A 26,312-nucleotide genomic window follows, 5' to 3' on the forward strand; every position below is an offset into this window, starting at 1 on the left:
CACTTTAACTGGGGTTTGGAGAGGTTAACAATGTGCTGAAGACAACACAGCAAGTGGGGCTGGCCCAGTGGTGTGGTAGTTAAGTTCATGCACTCTGCTTCAGTGGCCTGGGGTTCACTGGTTCACATCCCGGGTGCTTGACAAGCCATACTGTGGCAGGCATCCCACATATAAAGTGGAGGAAGGTGGGCACAGATTTTAGCTCAGGGCCAATCTTCCTCAGCAAAAAGAGGAGGATTGGCAGCAGATGTTAGCTCAGGGCTAATCTTCCTCAAAAAAAGAAAAAAAGATAACAGCAAGTGTTGGACCCAAGTTTGCTTGACATCAGAACCTGAGCTCTTAACACTATGTTCTGAGAACAATACAATTAATAAGGTTGTCATACTCATCTCTCTATATGAGAAAAAGACACACACACACACACACACACAGAAAACTAAAAATAGAGACTATACCTTATTTTCAAATGCCCATGAAACATCAAAAAAATTGACTGTATTGATCACAAAGCAAACTCCAGCACATAAAAAAAAAGTTGATCTGTTGCAGTAGAATTCTCTAACCATAGTACAATAAAGTTATAAATAAATAACAAAAGTGGGAAGGAAACACTTAGACCTCTTGGAAAAAACATCCTCCTAGTTTACTCTTGAAATACAGAGGAAACCAAATCTACAATTAAGAACGCCTTGAAAACAATGCTAATGAGAATATTATGAACAAAATCTATGAGGTATGGCCAAGGCATGACCCAAGGAAAATTCATAGTCTTAAATATTTTCATTACTTAAATAAGGAAAATTAAAAATAAATTAGCTATTTATTTATTTTCAAATAAATTTCTAAAACATGGTCAGAAAAATCAAGGAAAGAGAGAGCAAAAAGAGAGTAAAAAGAAACAACAATATAATAAGTTAGAATTCAGAGCAGAATTGATAGATAAATTCAATTATCTATTGAATAACCAGAAGCTGGTTCTTGTGTCCATATGTGGGGAAAGATAGAAATATCAATAGAAAACAAAATCAGTAAAATAAACTGCCAGCTAGCCAAATCAATTTAAAACAGAGAAAGCACATCTGTAAACATTTATGAATGGTACGTGGAAGTAGCCACCACACAGTGGACATGAAAATAATTTTACAGTCATTTGTGTAACTATGCTAACATTTTGAAAATCTGAATAAAGTGGATTTAAGAAAACTTCGATTTACCAAATTAGACTCAAGTAGAGATACACAGTCTAATCATCAGCCTGCCTCTATCTGAGGGTCCCATTCCTTTAGTATAGGCTAGTACAGAGGATTTAGATTAGCCCCTCTTGAGCTGGTCACGTGGCATTTACTGGCCAGCACTCTGTGGTTCTCACCACTTCCAGGTCCGCTGGGACCTCGACTCACTTTGTTGATGGTCACCTCGTGGAACATCAGGACATGGTCTCCTTGACAGATTCTGGGTCCTCTATGGGCTCCCGTGAGAAGTAAACACAGGATAAGCATCACTTTACTTTATAGCCCTGTTGCTTTACTCTTCACAAAATCACACAACTGTGTATGGGATTATCAGATTTTATTGTAGGGTTGGGTTAACTGAAGGGAATTCCAATTACAAAAGGAAAATATTTAAACTGTATGCTACTATCACTTAATATTCCATACTTCAAGAGAGAGCACTAAGAAGTTAAACCCTTTATGGGGCTCCCCACATGGGTGCTACTAGTTCTAATCGTGTTCCCCCTCCCACCCTATTGGATGACTCCCCTATTCATCTTTTGGGAAATGGCAACATTGTCCATAAGAGTGGTTCTTGCCTTTGGGGTTGGCCCCATGGTATAGTGGTTAAGTTTGGCCCGCTCTGCTTCTGTGGCCTGGGGTTCGCGGGTTCAGATCCTGGGCACGGACCTACACTGCTCATCAGCCATTCTGTAGTGGTGACCTACATATAAGGTGGAGGAGGATTGGCACAGATGTTAGCTCTGGGCTAATCTTCCCCAGAAAAAAACGAAAAAGAGTTGTTCTTCTCTTAGAATCCCCCACTACACTCCCTCCAACATTTTCTCAGCACTGCATTCCTTGAGCCTAAGTTACTCATTTTAGAACAACGCCACAGACACTGTCAACAGGATAGTCCGTGGTGGCCTTGTCACCCCAAGTTTTGCAGAAAGTGGCAGGAGCGGGTGGTGAGGGGAACATGGAACTCCAAGTCCTGCAGAGTGGCTCAGGGGAGCACACTGAAGCCTGCTCTTGTGCAAGTTCTCCCCAACCAGTGACTTGCAGACTCTTCTTTTTAGTCTTCCGAGTGTCTCCCTGGCAACTGTTTGATAAGATGTCCACACAAACATCCCAAGGACAAATATTCCTTCTTAGAGGTGACACAGTCTAAAGTCATCAGGAAGAAGATAACTATTTCCCTAACTCCTACATTTGCAAGGTTGCCTCGCTACAGTGGAGTTACGACTGTACATTTGGGGCAGGACAGAGTTCTGAGACCTTTTCTTCTCTTTGGTCACTTTGTGTCATCATTGTTGATAGAGGGCTTTTTACTGTAATGAAACCTCAAAGTTACGCTGTAAGAGATGATCAGTATTAGCAAGAGATTTGTCTGTTGTGTAGATGCTAAGAATCTGAAAGGCCTAACCCTAAGGCACAGCTAACAGTGGATCCATTCTTGAGGGTCCCAGCATTGAGAAAGACAAATTACTTTTCATCTTAGTCTCCTGAGAAGGATGGTCTTACCAGTTTTGACCTTGAAGGGTCTTGACAGCATGAAACTTCAGGCCTGAGGAGGGGCGGGGGAGGGGTGTGTGTGTGTGTATGTGTTATAGAACTGACAGACGGGAAAGAGTAAGGTAGACCAGAAAAAGGAGGGCTTCCCAGGCACCTGTCTCCATTTGGACCAAAAGGAAAAATCCTCAGAGTGACTTGGTTCTTCTCCTTTCATCTTCATTTCAGATTGTGTCCCCTTGGGCCTGCAAGAATATGAAATAAGACTTACTTCTCAGTCAGATATCATACTGACGTGTCCCCTAGGTATGCAATACCGCTGTCTAAACTTTAAAAATTCCTGGTTTTTAAGGATCAATTAAAGCACCATCCTCCTCTCTCCAGTGTGTGTGTGAGTTGTCCAATAAGAGAACTCTGAGAACTCTCAGTTATCACTAAAAACCACGTTATTTATTTAAAAAAGCATACTTATGTAAATTACCCAGCTACCAAAAATCATTTCACAAAAAATTAAAAATATGAAGCTTCCATTCACTAAAATATACTTTCACTTACTTGATTTCTTTATTGTTTTTCCCTGACAGCCTAGGCAGTCAGAACCATTACCTTTGTCTTAAGCCCGGAATTCTGATAGCCCCAAGGATAGCGACTGTACTTGCTGACGCTCTAATCCCGCAACGCTTGCTCTCTAGAAAAATTAGCTTATTTGGTAGTGTTATCCTCTTTCTGAAACTGCCAATTTTCCTTCTTGGTTAAACTGTCATTTTTGCTACAGCCTCTGTTAAACTATCCTAACTATTTAACAGGTGGCCTCACATTGCAAACTGAAATATCCTCCACAGCCTTTTCAATACATTTTACACATTTCTACGCTTACCCTTCCGCTCTGTTCTATGCTCAGCACAATCTGTGATCCGTAACAGAGGATATTTAACTCGATGCAGTAAAATTGAACCCGAACTGATCTCACCAACGTGCTGACACATTAGCTCACTGTCAGCCTGCTCTGCAGAGATCTTCAGGGGCTTGCTTTGAAGATTCAGAATGAAGGCAGATTGGTGGAGAAATGGGTCAGAAAGCATTCAGATTTTCTTTTATTTCTTTTGTTCATTTTTATAAAAATTATAATATGATACCATAAAAGAATTTTTAAAATAAAAAAAAATCTTAATCCTATCACCAAACACAAATTAGTTTCACATTGTTCACATTCCCTTCTAGTTTTTGTCCATATACACGTATCTTTTTCTCTGTCACATATTTTAAGTGTAGAGAATCTACAATTATGTGTTTGTTTTTCCACTTGGGACTATATTATACATATTTTTCATATTTTTATCTCTTTACCTTTTAGTGTTGTCATGATACTTCATAATGTTAATGTACCACAATCTGTTTAATAATTTCCTTATTATTGAACAGTAGCCATGTCTACCTAGCATTCCTCAGGATAATTATTAACACCGGTAAATACAATTTAATAGACAAATTAATAAGAAAAATGAATATGGTTTACAATAATTTCCTGTAATTGCAGTGATTAATTCAGAGTTGCGAGAACTTTCAATTTTGTAACAAGATGACTTTATATATCACATGTGACACTGCTTTCCATGGCTGTTGCTCACTCTGAAGCCTACAGCCTGAGTTGGAAGCCTGACTTCATTATTTACTACCTGTTTGAGTGTAGTAAATTATTGAACCTCTTTATATCTCAGTTTCCTCCTCCATAAAAAGGCTATAATGATAATCCCTACACTACAGGATTACTTTAGGATTACAAGACTTAACATTCACAAAGCACTCAATAAATGTTATCTGTCACTATTGTTTTAGGAACACCTGCAATTTGGAGCATCTGCCCTTGTGACTTATTAATGGTTGATGAGACAGATCTTCACTCAGACCTACAGTTGTAGGAATATGAATGAGTAGCTGCAGTGAATTTTTGTCTGATATAATTTTGTCTGATATAATTTCATAACTACATCCATAGGATAAAAAACATATAAAATCATCACTTCGAAAGATTAATAAATGTGGAACCTCTTCATCTGTAAGCATGGGCCCTCCAGGACCAGTTCAACTGACCCCCTCTTATCAACAGAGTAATTAAGAGTGGTTTTTCAGGAACTGAGACCCCTTGTCCAGTTCAGGCTGGTTGAGGCCACCAACCCCACAACTGGGCCTGCCCAAATTCTCGATAAGTGACCTTTTTGACATCAAGGAGCTAAAAACTCTAACCTCAGATCATGGTAACGCCACCATTTTCTGAACAGACGTCCTATGAAGAAGCGTGAAGCTTGACTACACTTGCACAGATCATAAATTGCCTCACCTCTAAGCATCTATTTCCACTCTTCACGCCACCTTGCCCCCTACCCTATAAATATCCCTGAGTCCCCATTTTCGGGGAGGCAGACCTGAGAGTGATGCTCCCACCTCCTCTCTTGGCTGCCTTTCTCTGCTGCAATCTCGTTATCTTGGTGGTTGGCTTTCTGGGCAATGGGGAAAAACGATCCTGCTTTGGTAACACATCCATGGAATGATGGCAAAAGTTAATATATGTAAGCTTGCAAACTCACTCAACTCAAGTCAACTGACCAAGTTCTTTTAAGAATATGTGTTACACTACCCTACATGAAGCAAAAATATTTAAGGGGCTTCACAGTGTCCACCCAAATAAGTGTCTTGTAGGCCATTTAACTTCTATTTTATATCAGATCAAACCAAACATATTCTGGAATAAATAATGGGAATCATAACAGCTTCTCCCTCCTGGGGCTGTTTTGAGGATTAAATGAATTAATATTCACACAGTAGAAGAGTGCCTCAGCATAGTAAGTACTATGGAAGTGTTTACTAATAAAATGAAGTAAAAAAAATCATCCAAATGTGTTGATACCTTTTTAGTTTTTGCATGATGTGATCAATAATTTTATCCATATGGAGATTATACGGAGGAGTTAATTTTATTTACATGGAGATTTTTGTCATTTCTAATTTTTAGCTTTTACAGGCAGTGCTGCAAATGAGCAATTTCATGAATGCAGTGACGTGTTTTTCTTCTTTTAAAATATTTCCTTTAGGCTAAAATCCCAGGAGTGGATATGCTGGAGCAGTTTCGTGAAGAAGCAGTTTAGTTCTGATGAGACAGTTTTGCAGGAAGCGGGCAGGAAGGAATAGAGCTGGGGTTTAGGGCATAGCTGAAGATGGCGAGGTCAGGAGAGTTGCTGAGGGGTGGGGGGCTCTCCCGACAGCTTGAGGGCCCTGTGTTGCTGGGTGTTAGCAGAGGGGCAAAAATAGGGTGGTGTGGTGGAAAGAGGAATGGTTTGGAATCCTGCAAAATGAATTTTAAATCCATCTACACCTCTCTTTTGAAATGCAAAACTGTTTTGTCCCCATGAGTCTCCATTTTCTCTAAAGCCTTTCTCAGTATTGGGATCTATGAGTCCTTTATTTCTCAAACATTTATCATGTGCCACATACACTCATGCATCACTTAACAACCAGGATATGTTCCGAGAAATGCGTCGTTAGGTGATTTCTTCATCGCATGAACATCATAGAGCGTTTTTACACAAACCTAGATCGTATAGCCTTCTACACACCTAGGCTATATCATACTAATCTTATGGGACCAGTGTGGTATACGTCGTCCGTCGTTGACCAAAACGCCATTATGTGGCACATGACTATATAGGCAAAGATCTGTATTCAGTAGTAGGGATGCAACAATGAGTAAGTAAGTACTTTCACATAGTTACATAACACAATTTTAAAGATTTTATTTTTTCCTTTTTCTCCCCAAAGCTCCCCAGTACATAGTTGTATATTCTTCGTCGTGGGTCCTTCTAGCTGTGGCATGTGGGACGCTGCCCCAGAGCGGCTTGATGAGCAGTGCCATGTCCGGGCCCAGGATTCGAACCAACGTAACACTGGGCCGCCTGCAGCGGAGCGCACAAACTTAACCACTCAGTCACGGGGCCAGCCCCACATAACACAATTTTAAATGTAAATTTAGGCTGTAGTGAACTCAAGTGATAGATAAATACAGAAAATTATAGAGGCACGGGATAGGGGTGAGAGAGCACCCATCCCAGCCTTGAGGGGTGGGCCCTGGTGGAAGGGAATAAACTTTTCCTAAAGTAGGTAATGGTTGAGCTGAGTCTTAAAGGATGCGCAGGAGTTAAGCAGACGATGAGGGGAGTGGAGTGCCTTCTGGGCAGAAGAGATGGCATGGGCAAAGACATGGTGGGAATAGGGTGACTTCACAGGACCAGCAGTTCTGTGTCCTTGAGGAATCAAAGACAGGACAGGTGGCGTGAGATGTGGCTGGGGAGGTAGCCAGAGTCCTTTAAAGAATTTGGGTTTTCTGGGTATCATTTTATGCCAGCCTCCACTGGAAGCCAAGAATCTTTTTTTTTTTTTTAAAGCTTGGCCCTGAGCTAACATCTGTTGCCAATCTTCCTGTTTTTTTTTTCCTTCTCCCCAAAGCCCCCCACTACATAGTTTTATATTCTAGTTGTAGGTCCTTCTAGTTCTGCCATGTGTGACGCCGCCTCAGCATGGCTTGAGCAGTGCTAGGTCTGTGCCCAGGATCCGAACCAGTGAAACCCTGGGCCACCGAAGCAGAGCACACGAACTTAACCCTTGGCTACGGGGCCAGCCCCACAAGAATCTCTCTTGATCTCTTCATGCCTTATGCTGTCTTTGAGGCTCAGAGCACCTCGCTTTTGAGGTTGACCACTAGCTGTCGCTATTGAACAAATCTACCTCCCCACAGCTGAAAGCCAATGGTTTCTTAGCTGCTAGGGCCAGGCGGCCCTACCAGATGCCTGAGTCCTGCCCCACCTCCTCTAGGTCTGTTCATCCGCCCTAAGCAGTGACTCACAAGTAGGCACACTGGGGAGGAGGTGATGGTAGCCTTGGGGTGGAATTTGGGTTCACTGGGGGAAGAAATTGTGGCGTAGTGCAGTACACCACTACAGTCAGCCACTGGGTGGCGCTGCCTCCCACGCAGGTAAAGAGGGAGGCTGGTGAAACGGAAAAGGCTTTGGTTAGGACAGCCTTGCTCTTTGGTCTTGGCATGAGGTAGCTCTTTGTCCACTCCGGATGCCACAGGACTGTTCAAGGACAGTGTGAGGGAGGTCCTGAAGCCCACCAACCCGACAGTCCTGGACAGCCGGTCATGGCACAGAGAAACAGGCCGACACTGCTAGTTCTTGAATCCTTCAGGCCTCAGCCCTCACTGGTGTGGGTCTTTTAATCTGTCCCCAGTTTCCACCCTGGTTCCAGGTCATGCAACTTGCCAATGTGCCCTCCCCTGTGGCTTCCGTTTCCTTATCCTCCTTCCCAGACACTCCCATCTCCAAAGCCTCCCTAACTCAGCGGGTGTTCACCTGGCACTTTTCTATTTTTTAAGAATCCATTTTCCCCTTTCCTTTCTTCTATGGCATTACCTTTTTTTCTCGGTGTGTGTCTTCACCCTGTGTGTTCTGGATCTGTGCAGACTTAATTCTGCTTCTCCTGGCTTTTTTGCCTGTGGGCATTGAGGTTCTAAGTTCTGTTTTACCTTTTTTGAAAATTCTCTCTTTTCTCATCTGGCTTTTCTTTTCACATTTACCCTGTCCCCATCCATGTCCCACCTTCTCCCGCCCTTTAAAAGTGAGAGAATTTAGACACGTTCCAAGTGTAACTAGCGGACTTCTAGGTCTAACACCTGGAGAACTCAGGTTAAGAATTGCTAACAGGGGGAGGATTTAGCATGAAAGGGATATCCTCACTTTCCTTGGCATTCTCCATGAACTGGTCACCCTCTGAGGTGGGAGGGAGATCCAGGGGTGCTGAGATGTTGACACTGGAGGCAGAGTTGCTGAAGACATTGTGAGACATCATGAGCACTGTATTGGGGTGGCCAATGTATTTTTCTTTTCCCTTAATATGGCAAATTAGTTTGGTTTGCGTTCCTCCCTTGAGAAATTAAAGGATGCTTGTGGGACTTGATTAGCATATGTGTCCCAGTGCTCTGGGCTGGGCACTGATGAAGAAGGATGTGGGTTCTTGGCAGATTCCCCGGACAGCAGGCAATGCCAGAAGGGGTGATGAGTTCTACCCTACATGTAGCACCCTGAGTGGGAAATGGGAGCTCACCCTGAACCAAAGCAAGATTTGGCCTGTCACTCAGATCCCAAAGGATTGGTTTGGAGGACAAGATATACTGCCTTCTTTCTCTAACACAACTTTGAGCCAGGTCTCCAAAGGGGACATGTTGGAGGAACTACTGGGGTGTGAGGAAAAAATATTAGAATTTCTCTTTATTTTTTATCTTGTCTTTTTAAGATTTCTAATTTGCATATGTTTTATGCTAGTAAATATTGCATGCATATATTATATAAATAGTAACTATATAGCTATTAAAAATATACACGCCTAATGATTTTTTAATAATGAGTAAACTTTCGGAGACCGCTGTTCTGGAGAGTCTTTGAAGCTTGGCATGGACTCTAGGGGTGGATCTGAGATCCTGGCCCAGAGCTGTCTAGCCAAGCAGAAAGGCTCAGCCTGTGTGAATAGCCTCTGGTGAGGTGGAACTTAACTGTCCTTGGAAAGAGCTCTCCAGGAACAGCAGTTGGGATGACTGTCCCCTGTGCCAATGTGAGTCACTGTCTCCGAGGTCAACTCAGGCTCCCCGTTAATTGATATCTAGGGCCTTTCATTACATTCTTTACTACGGGAAAGGAATCATAGTTTCTCACAGGGAAATTGGAAGAAGTGGGAGGCCTAGAATGTTCTTCAGCATGGGGGAAGCTGTGACCAATTAGGATCATGCAGATGGTCAGTGGGAGTGGATCCTGTCACCATGGTTAGGAGGCTGACATCTTAGGAATTGTGCTCTTCTGTTCTGGTTGTGTATCTCCTTATTTCTGTCGTGATTTATGTTTGTGACAAACACTTCTCGTGGCCTGAAAGAATCCCAGTTTTGTTTGGGGTGGGTGTGTGCTCAGCTGAAAACTTCGTTTCTCAATCTCTCTTGAAGGGAGGGGTGGTCACAGGACATGACTCTAACCCATGGGATGTGAGCTGAAGTCCTGGATGGGGCTTTCTGGTTTGCCCTTTATCAGGGGTCAGATTCAGCTACTGTGCATCTTTGCCCTTCACATTTTTCTTTCTCTTGCCTGAAACACAGCTCAATGCTGAAAGTGGAGCAGCTATCTTGTGAACCCACAGAGACAAGGAGGAGGATGAATAGTTGGAAGACGGTAGGAACCTGGCTCCCTGAAGGCCCTGGTCTGCCCCTCCCAGAATTTTTATCATGAGAGGAAAGGAGATCTCTACTTGATTCAGCTGCTGTCTGTGGGTTATTCACTTACTCCTAGGGGAATGAGTGCTAGCAAACATGAATGTCATGACTGCAGAATTCGCTGACACTTTGGTCAAGGCTGTTGACTTCATGAGAGATGCTGATGCCCTCAGAGATGAACAGTGTAAGCATCCCCTGGCTTTGGGAGCCCTTGCTCCCCCTCCTTCCCCACCAATCGTAGAAACAAGCTTTCCTGTCATGTTCAAGTCCTTGGAGGAGGAGCGAGGCATTGAGCTGGGCCTTTAAGAATAGTTAATTCTATCAGGAATGTGGAAAGGGAAAGTCAGGGTGGTGTGCTGGAGCTGGCTATACAGATTTGAGAGAGCTGATGGGGCATCTCTCTTCTAATACACATTCAGTGATGTCAACCTGTGGTTTGAAATTGGCCATGGCGAGAGTATTTACCAGCAGGCATGGAAGCAGGCAAATTTTACAAATCAGGACTTTTTTCTTTTTCTAGAGAGCCAATTGTAAAACATTTACCAACACACCCTTGGAAAGACCAAAGGTTTAGTTTATTAACTACATAAATACTGTTCCATAGCTTCTCTTGCTTTCCCCATGCCATCCAATAAGTGACAAGTGAGCAGCATCAGGGAGCAGCTGATTTATACTGAACACAGGCTGAAGTCTTAATATGTCTTTGGGCCTAAGGAGAACTAAAAGTTAAAGGTGAAGGCAAAACTAATTTTAATCTGACTTTGGCTGTAAATTTGTCATCTAATCATGCTCGTGTCTCGGCATTCATCTCCTTTCCTCCTACTCAGCCTCCTGCCCCTGTCTGGTTGACAACCTGCAGGGCCTCTGTTCTTACAAACCTGGCTTCTTGCCCCGTTTGTGTCATCCACAGAAGCCCTTGAATCTGGGACTGGAACAACAGTTTATCACTTGCATTCAGACATCTCATGGTCTTCTCTGATTCAGCACCGAAGTGCCAGGCACATAGGGATACAGTGAATTAAGCAGACAAAACTCCTGCCTCATGGACCTGACATTCTAGTAGGGACGGTATTTTCCAAAGGTGGATACGCCAATATATATCCTATTCCACATGCTCCTCTTACGATGTGACGTGACACTTCTCTATCAAGAGGTGGGATCTCTATTCCTTCTCCTTGAAGTGGGGTGGTCTTCATAACTGCTTAGACCAACAGCATGTGGTTGGTCATAAAACACAACACAGTCTCCATCTGGCTCTGTCTCTTGTGGTGCAGTTAGGTCTCTCCTGCTCCTTTGCACTGAGCATAGCCTGGGAAGGCTGTCCTTCTAGGAAAAGTCCAACCATAGTCACAGTCTTCGACCCAGCTCCTTGTCCACGTGGCTGGCAGGCTCCATGGACTCCAATCTGTTCTGCTGCTCAGCCATTTAGGTTAAGAGGCAGGAAAAGGAAATTTCCTCTACGCTTCCAAGTCCATGTCTTGTGTTCCAGCATCACTTACCATGGAAACCCTACATTTGGGACTGTTGCTTCATGCTGGATATATTCCAGCTGTTCCTCCAGAACACTCTCCATTTTTTTCCATCTGCTCTGTGCATGAGGAAGCTGACCTGTATGGTTTATATCAACCTGCTCCCTTGCCCCTCTGTTCAGCTAGTAGGAAATACCAGCAAGAAATCAGAGGGAGGGAAGAGAGCGAGGCTGGGGTATTTATTCTCCCACATCCCTCCTTCACGATCCTTGGTGAACTGGTTGCATCCCTTAACTGAATGTCAAAACTCCTGTCCTGTGGCATTCTCCAGTTCTTTCTGTCTCTGGGTTCTCATAACAGTTCTCTCTTGTCCCTCTGGTGGGTCTCGGGTTGGAAACAGCTGCAACTAGCAATGAGATACTACATTATCTCTTGTGATTGCCCTATAACCCTGCCCACACTTTTGTAAATAAACCCCTTTTTATTAAACTTTACTAAAATCATTCAATTTGCCATCTGTTACCTTTTGTGGACCTGACCAATATAGCGATTTGGTGGGTTGTTAATATAGCTGATGATTTATTTCCTATTTGGTTGTAGTCAGGTGATGCCCAGCGTGTGTTTGATAAATATTGTTGAATGAATGAATGACTAAATGTGTGAGTGGCAGGATTTGGACTCCAACCCCTTCTGTCTGAACTTCTAATGTACAGTGGAGCATTCACATGTAAAGTGTTGATGTTTGATCCACTCTGAGTGTAATCACTGGGCATAGGTTCTGTGGCTCAAGTTTCCAGGGACTGCCATTTCCGTGGGTTAGCCCTAGTGAGTTATAGCCCGGTGTTCTCCTTCCCGAAGGAGCATAATAAATTAATATAAAGAGTATCTGAAATATAGAAAATGGTAAAGACATCATGTCCACTAAGTGAAGAGCAGGGTGATTTCCTCAACTCAAGAAGAGACAAAAAGTTCGGACCACAAAATAAGAAATGAACATTGAAAAATTTCACTTGTGTAGGTTATGGTTTTAAAGGAACCATACTGAATGATCTGAAGTTATAGCTACCAGTTATGAATGTATAAAGTTTAGATGACCTTTATTATAATTAATATTGTATTAAGCATCGTAACACTATTATATATGAGGTAAATTTGATATAACTATCTTGTAATTATACCTATGGTCACTATCAATTTTACAACTGCAGATTCATGACATTCATTATAATTACATTTCCACTGTACAAGTGTTAGAGGAACTCCTTCAAATTGTGAGATGTGACACATGACTTGCAACTCTCTGGGGACACTCATTTATCTCTCTGGCGAGATGCCTTCATGGATGGAGCTCAGATAAATATCAGGCAGAACAGTCCCAAGCTCCCTCATCATGCCCAGCCCTAAGGAAGTGCCTGGTTGTTTATAAATTTATCCATATTGTAACTTCTTAAGGAGAGAAATTCCAGGATCCTCCTCCCTGGGTTTCGCAGCAGGAGAAAGGTCCAGACTGAGCTGCCATAATATACTTCCTCTTGGCGCAGAGCTCCCCCTTTGATGATCGCCAGGGCACATTCTTCCTTTGGAGATGCATTTGTGTCAAGTATCCCAGAAACTGCCTTCATGGCTGTCTCTGTAGAATGACAAGAGAAGAGTAGAGTTATTCAAGACTAGTAGAGTCTACGTGTTGGAAGGCCTACAGACACCAATAGCTTAGCGGTTAGGGGCTATTTGCTAGTGCTTGCTCTGCAAAGCCCACAGGCCCAATCAGGAATATGTGGAGAGGACTGGTTATGTTTAGGGACTGTTGGGCAAAGAGAGGCTTCATGTTAGTACAGGCCTTGTACTCCTGGGTGATGGTTTTTTGGGGACAGCTAGAGGTGATTAGCTGAGAGATTTGAATCATGCTCTTCTCTTGGATGTTTTGGTTGGAGTAAGGGAATAATGTGGGGGAACAGAATGAGGATAGAAGTTATATGATGACCCCATAGCTAATGGGAGGTGTCACTGGGCAAAAACAGAGTGCTGTATGATAATGACTTACTGACTTGTAAAAGGAAGTGATGGACAAGTGCTCCCTTGTTAACACTAACCACTTTCATTTAGAAGGAAACTCTGTCGTTGCCTTTTCCTTCCAAATTTTCGTGTCCTTACACAGCTTTTCTCTCTCTCCTTCTTGTTTCACGGTGTGTCTCTGTCTTTTTCTCTCTCTCTCTTGTTCTGTAACTACTACTCAATTTGCTCCACTACTCTTTGAATAAAGTTTTCTTATCCTATCTGCCACATGTTTTAGATAATCTTGCATTTGGACTTACAGAAAAGTTGTAAAAATTGTGCAGCGTATTCCCTTATATCCTTCACCCTGCTTTCCCTAATCGTAACATCATACATAACCACTGGTACAATTATCAAGAACAGGTATGACAGAATTGGAACAATGCTACTAACTAAACTATAGACCTTATTTTTTCACTAATATCCTTTTATGTTCCAGGCTATTATCCAGGATTGCACTTAGTAGTAATTTCTTATTTTCCCTCCAATCTGTGACAGTTCTTCCATCTTTCCTTGGCTCTCATGGCCTTGACACTTTTGAAGAGTACTATCAATTGTTTTGTAGAATGTACCTCAGTTTGGGTTTGTCCATTGTTCTCTTATACTTGGAGTGAGGTTCTGCATTTTTGGCAAGAATACCATAAGAATGATGCTGTGTCCTCTCAGTGCATCCTATCAAAGGGTTCGTGATATAGGTATGTCTTATTACTGGTGATGTTATTGAGAAAAACAAACTTGTATTTGATCAGTCTCATATGTAATGGCCATTGAGTGTCCATGAGGACATAAGCTGTTCAGAATAGGGTTAGGTGATGAATGTGGTGTCACTCAGCATACTCGGTGATCAGAATGGAAGGAAAGGTCAGAGAGCAGTCAGAGTCTCCACCAGTGAGAGAAGTGCTTCATTAAATGAGGACTAGTGCTCTCACTGGTTTTTAGTGTTTTATATATGAGTCAGAGAATTCAGCACCTTCTTTACTCAAAATAATAAGGCAGACAGTCCATCTGCAGGCTGCTTATTCCAGTCTCTTGATCTTACCTGTGTTTATGAGGCCGAGGATGCAGAGAGTGATCGACACATTGACCTTGGTCACTGAATATTCTTCCCTGATGGAGGAGAAGAACCCATCCAGAGCAAACTTGCTTCCAGAATAGGGAGCAACAAGTGGATTAGCCATTTTCCCTAAATGATAAAGAAATGGATTAACAAGGTGACCATTTTCGGCTTTTGACACAGCTGATCTTTGCTTTATCTATAACAGGATTTTTAACCCCTGTGAGGTCCTTTTACCCTTTGAGTCAGTTTCTCTCTACTCCCTATAGAGATTATCATGCTGTGTTGAACTTCTGAAAGAAAAAAATCATTAAGGTATCAAAGAAACTCCCGTTGAAAAGAGTTGGGTAGGGTGTGGGATGGGCTGCCGGAAAACCTTCATTGAAGAATTGGTTTGATTTAGTAAGGGTGGTAAATAAGTGGGACTGCAAAATAGCCATGTAATCCCACATCTGCTATCTCTTCTACTTCTGACCCAAGAGAGCTGGGCATCCAAGGGTTTGGCAAGAGCTCTCTGCCAACACAGTGACCTATCATTGATTTACTTTCTACACAAGGGGAATGAAAACTCCTGTCTTTGCTTTTCTACCTAAAACTACCTTTCTTACTTTCATCAGCCTGGTTAATTTTCAGCCCAGTTTTTGGGAGGACATGTAGACATGTGCCTGATAGGATAACCTATTCTTTATACCATTTCCAAGAAGAGGGAGTAGAAGTGGCCTGAGACCTTAGACTCTTGGCTGAGCATTGTGATAATAGCTACTTTAAAATCCTTATCTGCTAATTCCAAAATATGGGTCATTTTAGGATTGATCTCCATTGATTGCCTTTCTTCCTGAGTGTCAGTCACATTGTCTATCCTTGTATGTGCAGTAATTTTGCATTCTATTCTTGATATTGTGAATAAGACATTGTACAGTCTCTAGATTCTGTCAAATTCCTCCCAAGAGTATTGATTTTTATTTTTTTTAGGTGGGCAGTTAACTTGGCTGGAACTCTGTTTCTGTCTCTTGCAGTAGGCAATAGCTAAAATCTCTGTTTAATTATTTAACCTTAACTGGGCTTCTTGGTATCCACACTGCTGCTGAGTAGTTCAGGGAACAAATAGAGATTTGAAAAGAATCATATAGAATTTGGAGCTCCTCCACTGTGGCTCTTTCCTTTCCGGGATGTCCCTCTTCACTTTCTGGCTGCTGCAGAAACCCCACCCTCTTCCTTCTGGTTCTTCCGGGTAGAAAAGGTGGCAGGTTTCTACTGCCGATATGGCACTGATTGAGGTCTGCACTTAGGCATAAGCTATAAAATTGGGAAAGTCACCTAGTGTCATTTCATCCTTCCAACGGTCAACAATTCTTGAGTTTCTGTCTGCTTTTGCTTTTTCTCTCCAGTGCTTTCAATGGTTGTTTTCTATATTTTGTCCAAATGTTATCGTAACATTCTGCCATTATTGGAATTGGAACCTCAATAAGTTTTTAAATATAATGAAGTTGCATGCCAGATCAGTGGAGAAGGGATGGCTTATTCAATAAAGATGCTGGGAAAGTTAGCTAACTAATTGGAAAAAATTGTTAGTTCCTTATTTTATATCCTATGCCCAAAAAAAAAAAAAAAATTCTAGAAGGGAAACTATGGCCGGTGATGTTGTCTACCCAATACCAATTCCCCCTTTTAAATAATAGAATCTGATTTTGCTCAGGACAGCAACGTGTTCAGATAAAAATATTTACCCCCTCAAGATTCTTTTGCTCTTTTGGGTGGCCGTGTGATCTACTTCTGGCCAATGAGAAATCTAACAAATGGGATCTCCAGGAAAGATATGGATTTCCTGATAAAATTGATGGATTCAGGTGACACACAGCTCTGACATTTTGCCCTTCCCCATTCCTCCTAAATGGACTTCAGGTGTGATGCCCAGAATGGCAGCAGTCATTCGTGAACTTGAGGAAAAGCTACATATGAAGGATTATCGAACAGAAATGTGGAATGAGCTTGGATCCTTGAAGATATAATAAGTCCACCAAACCAGCCGTGAACATTTCATTACCTGAGAAAAAGGAACTCCTATTAGGTGTGAAGTGATTGTAAGCGGAATTTTTGTTACGTGTGCAGCAGAATGCGTCTTCTGACTAATAAAAAAATAATTCAATCAGAGAAAGAGGATAATATAGGTGAATATTTATCAGATCCTTGGTTAGGAAAGATTATTCTACCAGAAAAGTTAAAAAAATATGTAAAGGCAAATAATATTTGATATATAAAGTGTAAAACTTCCATACATCAAAACAATAACTATAATAACATCACTATAAAGGGAAAGGGTAAATGATAAACTAGAAAATCATTTGCAATGTATTAGACAAAAGTTTAATATCCTCAATCCCTGATGTATAAAGAACTCTTAAGAATAAAAAACCCATACAAATCTCTTCAGGGAACCACTCTTACTCCATCCTCATCATGAGTTTTGGCTTGGGATGACTCTACAGTCAAGTTCCAGGAATGGGTGTGAGACACAGAATGTCCAGCCAGAGTTCTGATACCACTGGACTATTATCTAGTACAGGGCTGGACCAAAGACCCAGGAGGGACTGCAGGACACGTTTTTGGTGGCCTAACCAGAATTTAGTTCCCTTTTCTTCCTCTGTAACAGAACCATAGTTGAATTCATGTTTCCACCTGTTGCAGAGACTGCTAGTATTCTCTCAGTATATCTTCTGCCCTTCCTTAGTATACGACCCCTGATGTGTGGCTCGGTTTATAGCTATCCAGAATAAAGTCCACATTTCTTGGCTTCTTTGAGCCTGATGTTGCCAAATGACTAAGTGCCGTCCAGTGGATTATAAACACTGAAGTGTATCATGTGTTTTCTGGGATATGCCCTTAAAAGCAGAAGTCAGCCTCTCTTTTCCCAGTCCTTCCTCCTTCTTGGTGCCTGAAGGTGGATAAAACGGCTATGGCTCCAGAACTATCTTGGACCATGAAGCAGAAGCCACATGTTGAGAATGACAGAGCATTGAGAAAGAAAGAGGGAACTTGGGTGACCATGGAACTACCATCCTTACCCTATACTGCCTGCTTCTAGACTTGATTTAACTTTTAACTTATTTAATCCACTGTTATTTTAGGTTTTCTGTGTTAGAGAGCTGAACCTCATCCTTACTGATAGTCTTCCTCACTTTTATGTAGTCCGTGGGCCAAAGGAAAGCTGATACCATCTCAAGCTCTAGGGGTGGGTTTGTGTAATTTATTTAATCCCATCCTCCTTGCCCATGATTGAGACAGGATTGAGCACGTGACCCATTTTGGACCAATGGACTTGAGGAGAATTTCATTGGAGTCTCTGGGAAAGTTCTTTGTTCTTCTGGGAGAGTTGCTTAAAGTAGCAATCCTGTTTCTCTTCTACTGGACATTTTTGTGCTGCAGCTATCTCACTGTGAGCCTGCGGATGAAGCCACACATGGAAGAGAGCAGAGCCAAGAGAATCATGAGGACACTGAGCTTAAGCCTAGTCAACTGTGAAGTGCTTCTGGACTTCCACTTATGTCAATAATTTTCCTTATTATTTAAGCCAAGAATAGATCCCAAGCCAAATTATTTATAAGACTAGCATAGTGCTTAAGAGTATGAGCTCCAGAGTCAGATGATGTGAATCCCAACTATGCCATTTCTTAGCGGTGATATATGGATAACAATACTTCTAAGCTGAATAATGCATGTAATATACTTAGTACAACTTCTGGCACATAGAAAGCATTTAGTAAATACTATTATTCTTAGTATTTAAAATTGGTGATAAAAGTATGAGCTATTTGAAAAATCATGATGCTAGCTACTTGGAGAAAAGAAAAATGCCATTCTAACTAAATTCAAATTACATTAGAGAGTATATGTGGAAATTGAAATAATAAAATATGGTAAATATATAATCTCAAGGCAAGAGAAACTTTTTAAAGCATGAAATCAAAGGCTTATGCTATGAAGGAAGATAGAAATAAGCTTGAATATATAAGACTTAAAAAGCTTCAGTGTGGGGGCTGGTTCCGTGGCCAAGTAATTAAGTTTGTGTGCTCTGCTTTGGCAGCCCAGGGTTTGCTAGTTTGGATCCTGGGCATGGACCTACACACTGCTCATTAAGCCATGCTGTGTGGCGTCCCATATAGAAGAGCTAGAATGACATGCCACTAGGATATACAACTATGTGCTGGGGCTTTGGGGAGAAAAAAAACAAACAAGAGGAAGATTGGCAACGGCTGTTAGCTCAGGGCTGATCTTCCTCACACATGCACAAAAAAGCTTCAGTGTACTAGAGATGCTTGCCATTGCCTTCCCACACATATCCCCTTCAAAAAGATTTTGCCATCCCAGCCATAGAAGGTCAGGCCAGTGATAGTTAATATGCAGAATGGCTTGAATACACATCATGGTCTCTCTCAAGAAACTGAAATAGTGGGGCCAGCCAGGTGATGTAGTGGTTAAGTTTGGGCACTGTGCTGTGGTAGCCCGGGGTTCTGGGTTTGCAGGTTTGGATCCCGGGCACGGACCTACACACTGCTTATCAAGCCATGCTGTGGCAGCATCCCACATACAAAATAGAGGAAGATTGACATGGATGTTAGCTCAGTGACAATCTTCTTCAAGCAAAAAGGGGAAGATTGGCAACAGATGTTAGTTCAGGGCCAATCATCCTCACCAAAAAAAAAAAAAGAAGAAAAGAAAAGAAAAGAAAGAAACTGAAATAAGCAACATAAGGATTCTAATTAGCTGCTGTTGGATATTGAATTAAAAGGTCACATAAGGTTGAGACAGGGGTAGCCATTTCCAGCTATGGAAAAGCATAAGTAAGCAAAGACAAGCAGCCACACAGAACAGAGAAAACAAAATAATCTAAAAGTTGGAACTAAATAGGCGCTAACACTTATTTGGCTCTTATGTGCTAAAGTCTCAAGGCTAAATAATTGCCTAAAGTTGTATGGTTAATGAGTAGAAGAACCAGGACTCAAATCAGGATTCAAATTTGGCTCTAGAGGCCCAGACTTTTAAGTATTAGGTGGGATTTCCTCTAAGAAGCGGTATTTCTGCTGTTCTTTATATGAGTGTTTTTCAGGAGCCATGTGTCAAATTCAGCCATTCCTGAGTTGGAGAAGATTATCTCTGCTTGACAAGCCCCCAAATAGGCAAAGTTTATGAATAGCAATATTATTTTCACTTCTGAGCTGACAGATGAGGGTACCCACAAATAGATAGGGGCAGTCACTCCTAGTCTGTATTAGTTTCCTAGGGTCGCCATAACAAATTACCACAAACGAGGCAGCTTGAGACGACAGAAATTTACCCTCTCATAGCTCTAGAGGCTGGAAGTCCAAAACCAAGGTATCAGCAGGGCCATGTTCCCTCCAAAGGCTCTAGGGGAGAATTCTTCCTCATCTCTTCAAGCTTTTAAAGTCTGTTGCCAATTGTCATTCCTTGCCTTGTAGCTCCAATCTCTGCCTCCATCTTCATATCATCTTCTCCTCAGATTTTGTGCATGAGGTTTATATATAATAACCTATGTATATAGCAATCTATATTGAGTTGATGGTTTCTTTAGTTTGACCTCTTTATAAAAGCTCTGCTCTCTAACTCCCCTTCTCCACGTTTTATGTTTTTGATATCATATCTAGCTTCTTTTTCTATGTGTGTATATCCTTTACCCTCTTATCATTGAAATAGGTAATTTTAGTACTTTTGTCTTTTGACCTTCATAGTCTCTTCGTAGGTGGTTGATCTGCTACCTTTACTGTTTATTTGCCTTTACCAGTGACTTTATTGCCTTTTTTTTAAAAAAATAATTTTCTTATCCTTGTTTGTGATTTTCTCTTTCCCACTTAAATAAGTCCCTTTGGTATTTCTTATAAAACTGATTTCTTGGTGATAAACTACTTTAATTTTTGCTTGTCTGTGAAAGTCTTTATCTCTCCTTCCACTCTGAATGATAACCTTGCCAGATAGAGTATTCTTGGCTGTAGATTTTTTCCTTTTAGCACTTTAAATATATTGTGCCACTCCCTTCTTGCCTGTAAGGTTTCTGCTGAGAAGTCAGCTGATAGCCTTATGGGGTTTCCTTTGTATGTCACTTGTTGCCTTTCTCTTGTGGCTTTTGGGATTCTTTCCTTATCTTTAATTTTGGACATTTTAATTATAATGTGTCTTGGTTGGGCTTCTTTGAGTTTAGCTTGTTTGGTGCTCTCTATGCTTCCTGTACCTGGATGTCTGTTTCCTTCCTTAGGTTAGGAAAGTTTTCAGCTATTATTTCTTCAAATAGATTCTCTGCCCCTTTGTCTCTCTCCTCTCCATCTGGGACACCTATAATATGAATGTTAGTGTGCTTCATGTTGTCCCAGATTTCCTTTAGATTGTTATCATTTTTTTAATTCTTTTTTTCTTTTATTTGTTCAGCTTGGGTGATTTCCTCTAGTCTTTCATCCAGCTCACTGATCCATTCTTCTGTGTCATCTACTCTGCTATTGAGTCCCTCTAGTGAATTTTTCTTTTCTTTTTCTTTTTTAAGGATTGGCACCTGGACTAACAACTGATGCCAATCTTTTTTTTTTTTTTCTGCTTTATCTCCCCAACCCCCCACCCCATACACAGTTGTATATCCTAGTTTCAGGTCCTTCTAGTTGTGGGACGTGGGATGCTGCCTCAACACGGCCTGACAAGCAATGCCATGTCCGTGCCCAGGATCCGAATCCTGGGCCGATGAAGTGGGGCGTGCGAACTTAACCACTTGGCCACAGAGCCGGCCCCCTCTAGTGAATTTTTCATTTCCAGTATTGTATTCTTCATTTCTGATTGGTTCTTTTTTATATTTTCCAGTTATTTGTTGATGTTCTCATTGTATTCATCCATTCTTCTCCCAAGATCAGTGAGCATCCTTATGACTTTTTGTTTGAACTCTTTGTCAGGTAGATTGTTTGTTTCTGTTTCATTTAGTTCTTTTTCTGGGGTTTTGTCCTGTTCCCTTGCTTGGAATGTATTCCTTTGCCTCCTCATTTTGCCTCTTTCTCTATGCTTATATCTATGTATTAGTTGGGTCAGCTATGTCTCCTGATCTTGGAGAAGTGGCCTTATGTAAGAGATGCCTTATGAGGCCCACCAGTGTGCTTCCCTCTCATCACCAGTTCCAAATGTTCCAGGAGTGACCTCTGTGTGGGCTATGTGTGTACTTCTGTTGTGGCAGGGTTTCTCTTGTTGCAGGTGCTCAAGGAGGCAAAGCTGTCTTCCTATCTGGCTGGTTGTAATACTTAGCTGCATGTGGCTACTATGGACCCTTCAGTCACTTTATCAGGTTTGGGGAGCCCCAGCACAATTGGCTGCAAGGTCTAATAGCACATTCCTGTTGCAGTTTTTCTGTTAAGTGAGTATGACCCCAGCATGGCTGGTTGCTAGGCTCAGGGGCTTACAATTGCTGTTGGCCTCTGGCCTGCAAGGCTGTTGTCAGCTCTTTCAGGATTGCAGCTGAGTGGGGCTGGCTCCATGCACAGGAGCACCCAACTGCTTTGGGCTTTGGAAAGTAGAGCTGATTCCCTATGTGGCTGTTTGAGAAGCACAAGTCTTTTGCTGCAGATAAGCCCCACAGCCCACAGGTCCACACACACTGTCAACACAGTCCTGAACTGTGTGCATGTCCTGACCCCCTGAAGCAAACCCAGTAAACCCATTTGCCCCACTGCAGAGGCCCCCCAACTCCACCAACACTCCACACACTCTACCCATTACTCATGCATACCCTACCCCACAGAGGTGGACACATCTTCCTGCCTGCAGAGGATCCAGGCACCCTACCTATATAAGCCCACAAGTTGCCTGAGTGCTTGCTGTTGAGTGGGGCCAGTTGCTAGGGCAGGCTGCCTGGCCTGGCTGAGCTAGATTAAATTGGTCCTCTAGTGGGTGGGGCAGACCCTGGGCTAACAGGCCAGGGGAAGAAGTCCAGTGGTGTCCACCAGTGTCTGTGTCAGCACACCTGTACTAGGTCACAATAATGGCTGCTGCCAAAGTCTCAGTCCCTGAAGAGGTCTCACCTCTCACTGAGATGTGCCCAGAGCCCATCAGGTGAGTCTCTTTTCAAGAAAGGACTGTGCACCTTTCTTTCTGATGATTTTAGATTACTTTCCAAAATGGGTGAATTTGTGCATGGACCCTTTAACAGCAGGCCTTTTTCAGCTTATGTCTGATAGCTTTTCTAGGGATATTCCCCATTGTAGTTAATAGCCAGCAAAGCCAGATATTATGAGACTCATCTCAGTTGTGCTGAGTCTGAAGGATGCTTACAGTGGTAATGCTCCCCTGCTCAGGTCCCCTCCTCTTCCAGGGATGGCTGTGTACCTTAGGATTAAGATAGCTTTTTTTCTCTCCAGAAAGGAATTTCTGCCTCTTCCAACTCAATCAGGAGTGTCCCTTGTTGCAGGGGTTCTTTTTATCCAGTTTTCAATTCTCTCTCATGGGTAATTGTTCCAAGAATAGTTGTAAATTAGCTGTGTCTGTGGGAGAGGTGAGTTCAGAGTCTGCCTATGCTGCCATCTTGACACCAACCCCTTTTTTTTCTTCATTTTTCTTTTCCTCCGTAGCTTTTTGGAGTTTGGAATTGTAGATAAAGGACTGTGAACCAGTCTAGGCTCACTAAAGCCAAGCTGGAATATATCAAAAAGTAGAAAAAAGAGAAAAGAAGAGAGAAAATTCTCCTAGGTTCTCACTATTCTGAAACAACCTTGGTGCATCTCATTAAAGTCTGTTTTCCACTCATAGGACTATTCTTAAACATTTTCCCACATAGCACTAATTAGTTTGTGTGAGGGAACCTCTGAATTCTGCTCTATGTAACATATATTTAGAAGTTTCAGAAAGCCAAAAAAAAAAAAAAAGGGCAAAGTCTGTCTAAAAACCCAGATTTTTATTTTTTTAAAAGATTCTGAGTTAAGTAGCCCTAGTCAAAATGGAATAAATAATATGTAGCAGGATGTTAAAATTTGACTTGTTTTGCTTTAGTTTCAGCTGAGGTTCAAAAGCTGAGAACATAGTAATTGGCAAATGCCTCCATATCCTGAAGGGAGGCTCCAGATTGCCTGTGCACCTATGTAGGATGTGGTAACACAAACAAACAAAAACTTCGCAAAAACAAAAATGAGTTTCCAACACGTAGATCCTCAACTATCCCAAGCTGAAGGTGAAGAGACCAGAGGATGGTAGTTAGGGCAAGGAAATGAGCAGTGTCCCAGTGGTCTTCCAAGAAGAAGGGGTGGGGGCTTCTCCTCAAGTCAATCCTTGTGTGAGGAACTTCAAGGGCACCTCATGGAGAGATTGTTCCAGGAGTTTGAGGGGCATCAAGGACTGGAGTTTGACCCAAACTGAGAGGTTCTGGTTATGGGCAAGGCCACTGCAGTGTTAGTGCAAATGGTGTCATCCAAAAGGGAACTCTGTCTCTGGGGGGCCTGAAATCCAGCTCGCACTATGTTCAACACTCTATAGGCCTTGTCCTAGGGCTTGTCTCTTCCTTCTCCCCCAAAGTCATTTCCAATCCTGCCCCAAAGGACAGCCTGAAGTGATGAATATAATCGCCTGTATTCCCAGGGCCTGAGGGACGTAACATAAGCAACTGTTGCCCAAGTCACAGGAAGAACTACCAATATTTCAGCAGGGGCCTCCAGAGAATCCATGGAAGCACCTAATGCAAGAGTCAAATGTGGGCATCCACCCATCCGAGAGAGCATGAGCTTTGAACATGCACCATGGCCAGAGGAGACCAATGCTGTGTTAGCTGGGTGCCAGCCAGGTAAGAATTTCCTATCCTGATCTACCATATGATCCAGCTATCCCACTGCTGGGTATTCATCCAAAGAACTTGAAAACACAAGGGCATAAAGATACTTGCACCCCTATGTTCATTGCAGCATTATACACAATAGCCAAGACTTGGAAGCAACCTAGGTGCCCATCAAGGGACGAATGGATAACGAAGATGTGGTATTTATACATGATGGACTACTACTCAGCCATAAGAAATGATGAAATCCGGCCATTTGTGACAACATGGATGGACCTTGAGGGTATTAGGCTGAGTGAAATAAGTCAGAGGGAGAAAGTCAGATACCATACGATTTCACTCATAAGTAGAAGATAAAAACAAACACATAGCATTGGAGATTGGATTGGTGGTTACCATAGGGGAAGCGGGGAGGGGAGAGGGCAAAAGGGGTGATTAGGCTCACATGTGAGGTGATGGACTATAATTAGTTTTCGGCTGGTGAACATGATGTAATCTCCACAGAATTCGAAGTATATTATGATGTACATCTGAAAATAAACAAATGAATGGAAAAAACAAAACAAAACACAAAAAGACTTTCCTATCCTGAACTTCTCTTCTTCCCTGCGTTTTCCTCTTTCTTTTACACAAGAGAGGCTACAGAGAGCCAGGTGAGTGAGGAGGAGATGAAGAAGGGGAGGAAAGGCTGAACACATCCCTCTTTCTTATGCCTGGTTTCCTACCACAGCAGGTTTGAGCTTGATGCGGAGAGGAAGCTTTAGTTAGTTAGATTACATGTGACTAGACATCTTAATTACTGAAGTGAGCCCTTTCTTGAGACTGGAAGCAGCCAGAGAATCTTTTATTATCCTAGAGTGTTGCCATCTGCTCTAGATGGCATCCAAGTGCAGGGAAGAGCTCACCCATAGAATAGGTCTGAAGGAAGAAATAAAGTTGTTTTCTGGTTGCACCCTGCAAGATCCACTTGTTCAACTACCAGTTAACAAATATGCCATAGTATGAGCTTAATTAAACCAAATGAATAAATAAAGAAATGGGCTGTTTTCATATGCATGAAACAGTCATGAAAGTGAAGGGATTAGGAGCCTGAGTGCTTGTGCTCAAGGTCAAGTTTTGGTTTATGTGGGGGGAATGGAAGTATCACGGCAGAATACATATATAGCAGCTAGAATTCTCTACTGGGAAGTTTTAGACCACAAAGAAACAGAGCTATGGTACCCATATTATCTGAAGCAAAATATGAGACATGGAGTCTGACAAATAAGAGCGCAGACTTGGTGATAAATGGGACAGACGGTTTGTAATTAGCTCTGTTCCAGAAACGCTGAGACTTAACCATTGCAGAAACAGCAAGAGGCAGAGGGCTGGCAGGTTAGCTGTGTGCCAGAGCTTGTTAGCTGAGCAGAAGAGGTCAAAAGCAGGCCTCAGTGCTTTTGTTCATCCATTCCATGCCCTCTAGCCCCAACTGCCTTGCTGAGATTTTAAAATTGTTTCCATTTCAAAGGAAGATTTTAAACTGCTTTAATTGAGAGCTCAGAAAGAAAGTACAGGATTGAAAAGCTTCATTCCTGCCTGCATGCCTTCAGACTTTCAGAGTGACCCCAGGCAAATGCGCCATAACTTCCATTAAGCGTGCCCCAACTTGAGCTTCACCAGGCCACCACGGCCTCGAGGCTGGGAACTCATCCTGGATCCTGCCCCCCTTTTTCAGCTCTTCCTAAAAATCTTTTTTCAGTCAGGACCCTCATGGTCTAAACTCTTTAGTTGTTTGACTGGAGTCGAGTTCTAAAGATAAACCCATCTTCTACTCTAGGCTTTGGAGAACCTGAGGTGTTGTCATAAGTATTGAGACAACTCACATCCGACGATAATTGAAGCAAGGGGAATGGATGGGATTGCCCAGGGAAAG

The 26,312-nt window shown here is 42.3% G+C and overlaps 1 protein-coding gene across 2 annotated transcripts in view; it reads right to left on the minus strand.

The window, feature by feature from the left end:
- Positions 1 to 12,575: 12,575 nt before the first annotated feature.
- Positions 12,576 to 26,312, minus strand: part of HSD11B1 (hydroxysteroid 11-beta dehydrogenase 1) — a 44,513-nt gene continuing 30,776 nt past the window's right edge. For both annotated transcript variants that reach the window (XM_046683814.1, XM_046683813.1), the window contains exons 6-7: positions 14,587 to 14,730; positions 12,576 to 13,125 (exon numbers count right to left, since the gene is read on the minus strand). In XM_046683814.1, the coding sequence (XP_046539770.1) occupies positions 12,896 to 13,125; positions 14,587 to 14,730 (374 nt within the window). In that variant the 3' untranslated portion in view covers positions 12,576 to 12,895. The remainder of the gene's footprint in view (positions 13,126 to 14,586; positions 14,731 to 26,312) is intronic.

This window comes from Equus quagga, chromosome 13 (genome assembly GCF_021613505.1).
Source record: "Equus quagga isolate Etosha38 chromosome 13, UCLA_HA_Equagga_1.0, whole genome shotgun sequence".
Lineage (NCBI taxonomy): Eukaryota > Metazoa > Chordata > Mammalia > Perissodactyla > Equidae > Equus > Equus quagga.